This window comes from Cynara cardunculus (assembly GCF_001531365.2).
Source record: "Cynara cardunculus var. scolymus isolate 2C chromosome LG 11, CcrdV1, whole genome shotgun sequence".
Lineage (NCBI taxonomy): Eukaryota > Viridiplantae > Streptophyta > Magnoliopsida > Asterales > Asteraceae > Cynara > Cynara cardunculus.
In genome coordinates, this window is record NC_037538.1 from 3,107,500 (window position 1) to 3,112,999 (window position 5,500).

At 39.7% G+C, this 5,500-nt stretch overlaps 1 protein-coding gene across 1 annotated transcript; it reads right to left on the reverse strand.

Moving 5' to 3' along the window:
- Nucleotides 1-272: 272 nt before the first annotated feature.
- LOC112522135 (BEL1-like homeodomain protein 8) lies at nt 273-4,610 on the reverse strand. Its single transcript, XM_025131215.1, has 5 exons — nt 4,188-4,610; nt 3,354-4,133; nt 1,384-1,793; nt 1,129-1,189; nt 273-926 (listed from the first exon to the last, which is right to left on the reverse strand). Exons 1-5 carry the CDS (start codon nt 4,608-4,610, stop codon nt 453-455), a joined length of 2,148 nt encoding a protein of 715 aa, XP_024986983.1. The 3' UTR covers nt 273-452.
- Nucleotides 4,611-5,500: the final 890 nt, after the last annotated feature.

Below are 5,500 nucleotides of genomic sequence, written 5' to 3' on the forward strand. Positions count from 1 at the left end.
CAACAGTTGTGGCCAGCAACACTAATTTATTGCAACCACAATTTACTAGAATTAGTCCAGACATAGCCTAAAAAGGCAGGCATAAGAAATAAAGATTATGGTGGTTTCTCTACTAGTAATGGTGAAGCTGGCCACCGGAAAGCTCAAATGGATCACAGAAACCACCACAGCACAAGGTGGGTCTGACGGTGGCGATGACAGCAATGATGCTTAAACTCGGATGCTAGTACCTCATGATACATAATTTACTATAAAAAAGGAAGTATTTCCTAATTTAGAAAGTTACAAAATCAAAGATTAGGGTTTCTGAAACATACAAAAACCCTGGAAACCAATATACAACTACCGTAGTTCTGATTAAATTCCTGAAAAATACAATTTTTCCAACTTATCTTCAATAGATTTTCTTGATACCGACAGTAGTAATATTTGTCACAATAAAATTACAAATGTTACCCCACAAAATCATGAATCAACTGACCTCCAAACCGCTGTCTAAGCTGATGTTCATGTTGCTGCAACTGTTGCACATGTTCTGCGTTCTGCCTGAGTCCTAACGTAAGCGAGACTGGTCCAACACCTGCCTCGAACGTGGTTCGCGGGTATGGTATGATGCTTGTAAACGATCGATCCATAGTGGCTGGTGGAATCTGATACTCAGGCCTCGAACGTTTCTCGTGATCCCATAGTTGTTCATTTGGTTCATTTTGACCGTTCATCATGGTTAACGTTCCAGAAGTTCTTGAACATTCGGGTTGTTGCTTGTTTGACAGTGAACTCATGTCCATCCGGCTCGTGTCTTGACCGTCGGTTGGAGTAGGATTGTTTGTGTTCGAGTCCGCCAACCCTTTCGTTTCAAGAGTGTGGATTTCTTCAACCATTGGCTTCCAAATGCGCACTCGGGCGTTTATGAACCAGTTTGAAACCTGATTCAATCACCATCAAAGTACATTACTTTGAGCAAATTTTTCGTATAACCAAAGACTTCAACATGTTCCATCATACTCTTAAAAGCGAAACAACCGGGATCATCGATACACAATCTTGTAATTAAAAACCGTACAAGAAAAATATTGCAATGCTTATGAGCGGAGTGAGTGGCGTAAAGCATCACAACATGGTTCTAACCTGATTTCGGGTTAATCCCGTTTGAGTGGCCAACATGTGCTTGTCCGCATCCGAAGGGTACCTAAATACAATCAAATAAAAGCATCATAAAAATACGATTTAAGCCGCCCATGCATAGACCTGAATGTCCATGCTTTATCTACTTGCACATTTGGAACCAGTTATGTGCAAGTCGACAATGCATCATATTTATATCAAACAAGCTCGATAAAATGCATGCAGTAATAAGCCAAGAGAAAGATAAAAGTGTGTTACGGGTGAAGAAAATGGTCAAAGAGCCAAGCTTTTAGAACCGAGACTGCACGTTCAGGAAGGCCACGCTGAGGCCGCCACACCGGTTGTTGGTTCCCAAAGAATCCACCAGATTTTCCTTGTCTTTGGTAGTTATGATCCATAGACTTCAACTGAGACAACGTATCAGTCGAATTAGCATCAAAATTCTTACTACTGCTCGCACCAACGGTCGGAGAACACAAGTCTTCGAACGTTTTCTTCATCTGGGTGAGTTGCTCAGAAATGGCACACTTGACACAGTGAAAATGGCGTGACACCGCCTTAAGAGCCAAAGAAACGTAAGGTGTTGCCGAACTAAGCCCTGCAACTGTTTCAAAAGACGAAATCACCATTTGCATCTGCTGATGATACTGCCGGTACCTTCTGCATACCTTTTCGAAACAAAACAACAAAGAACCATGAGAAACCGAAGCCATAGTTGCTGCATTGATAACAACTTCTTCGTTTGGCAGCTACGCCAATATGAGAAACCCCATTAGATTACTGTTCAAAAAACTCGCAATAGAAGAAGTTTCCAACATATATTTAGGAGAAATGGTCCGAGTCTAGCCGATTAGGGACTCCAGACAGCAGCTAACCAAAGTCTTGTCCTTTTTGTGGGCTCATTCTAACGAAAAGTTCCATGGTATATGAGAACATAGCATGTGAAGCTTCAATCATGGTGAGATTAAGGGCTTAAAAAGTGACGAAATAGTGGGGTAACTACAGTTCAGAGTGCGTTTAATTGGACTTTCTATCAACAAAATTCAAAATAATCTTGCTGGATTTTCACCCTCCAAGTTTTTGCTATTCAAAAAGTAATCTTATAAAATATAACAAATATTTATTTTTTTGATTAATCTAGATATCCAACCCGCTATGCGAGCCGACTAATCTCAGGGCGAGCACCTACTTTGCAGATAGCCCGGAGTCACCGCATTTGAACCTCTGTGGCTACAAGGGGATTTTTATTCCTCCTTGAATTTGAACCTGAGACCTCCTGGTACTTTTGACCTTTGGAGCCAAGCTCAAACCAATTAGACACACGTGTATTTTTTTTCCTTGTGTAGTTCATGCACACGTGTATTTTTTTTAAATGTAAAGATTTTGAAGTAATTTTTGTCACCCAATATTTCTTTGTACAACAAAAAACATCTACTTGATGACAATTATATACATTTTAAATGTGTTGATATGTCAAATGGTCCTTCTTGTTGTGTAGTACATGGTCGTTACTATGAACCGTTAAGAGGAAGACCGTATCCGTGATTTTTGCCCTTCCGAAACAAAAGGGGACAAGGAAGAAGAAAACAAACGAAAAAAGCTCTTTTCGTTCAAATTTTCAAAATTGAAGTAAGAAAGAATAGTATTTACAAGTGAAAAAAAGTCGGTAAGTAATCGCGGTACAAATGTTCGGTAGCAAACGTTGAAATGTTGTATAACCCACATTTCATATGGTACAATTATTTCATGCAACAGTCGAGTGGCCATTGAGTACCATTTACTTGCCCAATATCCTACATAAATGTTTACATAGATCAAAGAATTATTGAGGGTTTAAAAGACGTAGGGCTACGATACCAGTTTTCAGCAACAATCATGTCTTAAATTGACCAAAACCGACCGATATCTATGTCTGTCTATCTATCTATCTATATATAAGCACCAATTAGGTTTACCGCACAATCAACAAGCTAAAGCAAGAACTATTTGAATCACTAGTCATTTATTTGTAATCAAACTCGAAGTCAACTTTCGAAAAATCGGATGTGTTTTAATTTCATTGGTGGGACAGCGGATTTTTATGCCATTTGGTATATATGTCTATGAACTAAATGTTGCACGCATGGAAAATCATTAATCGCTAATCGCATACTCACAAGTTCATTATTAAGCACTAAACATTAGGATTAGGAAGAACAAAGATTAATAAGAGAATTAAGGAGTAATACCTCCTCCTGCATATATAGTAACTTGGCCTTCTTTTGATGAAACTCCGGCCGATATGATTCAGGAAGAGAGCTGCTCCGGCCAGTTATATGTTCATTTGAACCGTAAATGGTGGAAGATGAGGCACCGGAGGTACCCGACTCGCCGGAAACTCTACTCATTTCTTCATCAAGAATCTTGTGAGTGTTGTCACATGATTGAACTAACTCATGACCCCCAACATCACAATTATCATTCAATAATTCTTGTGCTGGCTTCAAGTACTTTGAATTCTTAAGAATTGTGGCATAACCTGTGAAAGGACCAAGTGGGCCAACATTCCGATGAGCAAAAGAAGACATCCCCATCAACTGTTTCGAGTCTGAATTCGCTAAAAGATCAGTCTTTAAAGCTGCTTTCGGACCCGAATGTATGTTTGGAAACTCGGTTTTCGGTTGAGGAACGGATGAAAGTGATAAAGACAAGCCCTGTGTGATGCAATTGTTCTCATTTGTAGCACCCATCATTGTTCCTTCTCTATGATCATTATTTCTATTTGCTATAAACCCTAATTGGTCGGAAGTATTCATCCAACAAGGAATCGACTGACTGATCTCCAAAAAATTCTTGCTTTGATGAACATGGGTTCCAACGGTGGCCGATGTAACAACCTCTTGGAGAGTGTTATGGTAATACGGTGTCGAACCGAACGCCGGAACTTCGCCGTAGTTTTTCTGATCACCCAAATGAATGTTTTGCAAATCTTGATTATACCCATAAGTCGGTTTCGAAGAAGCTCCACCCTGAACCACCATCGGAGAATTGGAGTTGCTTTGATCCATGCTCATGGAAGCAACATTCGAGTAACTAACAACATTCCAACTATCACTGTTAACTTGGAGTTGGCTTTGAGAAGAACTAACAACACTTTTCCAATTGCCGCCGTTTTGTGGGTTGTCGGCGATCACTTTACACGATACCGAGTGGGGAAAACTCGCCGGAGAAGAACCAGTAGCCGAATCTTGATCATGGGAAAGAAAAGCATGGCTGGGAGGTAACAAAAGGTGTGGATTACTAGCAATAGAATTAAGCATTTCAGATGGGAATACACTCGGATCGTATGATATGGATCCGTATCTGGCAGGTCGATGAAGTTCAAAATGAGGGTCTTGTGATAAATGTTGGTGGTTGGGGTCGTCGGAGTTGTGCTGAAATCTGAGCTTATGTCGCCGGCTTTTCTGGGCTACATGAGATTCCGTTCTCAGATTGTTCATCTCCATCAAATTTTTAAAAGATTTATTCAATTCTATCACCAAATTAACAACAGAAGTTTGACTTGATTGACAATGGGTCAAATTTCCTGCATGAAGCAGTTAAAAATCAAAGGCAAGTGACATAAAGAACGAAACTTTAAATCTTGAAATCTCAAAAAGATGTTGAAACCCATGTAAAGATTCATTCCATTCTCATTAATGGAGGTTTTGTAGACAACATATATTCATGAAGTGAGAGAGAGAGAGAAAGAGAGAGAGAGAGAGAGAGAGAGAGAGAGAGTTCATGGAATCACCTCAGGAATGACAGGAAGTAGAAGTTAAGCTGCCGGAGAAATTATGTAGAGCCACCGTTATCGGCGGAGAGATGGATAAGAAGGGTGGCCGAGAGGTAGAAGGAGAGAGAGAAAGAAAAGAGAAGGGTAGGACAATGATTGCAAAGGTGATAATTAAGTCCAGTTGGCTTTTTAGGCTTCTCGTGTCTCAAGACCTAGAGATTTAACGGCGTTAGGTTTAGACGGCGGGATATTGGATTGCCTGCGGCGGAGTTGACGGGAGTTGGGATGGTAGAAAATACCCTTAGTCGGCCAATAAATTACGAAAGTGGACATTCATCATCTGCCTTTTAGATGGGGCCACATAGATTTGACGTCCATTTATTGGATGTACCCGAATCTCCTCCCTCCATACATCTCTCTAGTCTCTCCCAAAAACCTTCTTAATGCTCAGAGAAAATAATTAAAAAAAAAAAATCTAAAAATATCCAAAAAGACTTCATTATTTAAAATGATTAAGTCTTTGAATAATTTTTTAGAACATTATAAACTTGGTTTAGAAACTACTTTTTTTTCTTACACTTTGATCCCTCTGTAAATTGTGCATCTATTAATTGCAAACCC

Excerpts from the sequence above, each read along its gene's own strand:
- LOC112522135 (XM_025131215.1), bottom strand. The coding sequence starts at position 4,610 with ATGGAGATGAACAATCTGAGAACGGAATCTCATGTAGCCCAGAAAAGC. Across the intron at positions 4,134-4,187 it reads ATGTTGTTAGTTACTCGAAT|GGTGGAGCTTCTTCGAAACC; the intron begins GTTGCTTCCATG and ends ATGGTGGTTCAG. Across the intron at positions 1,190-1,383 it reads TTTGACCATTTTCTTCACCC|GTACCCTTCGGATGCGGACA; the intron begins GTAACACACTTT and ends GATTGTATTTAG.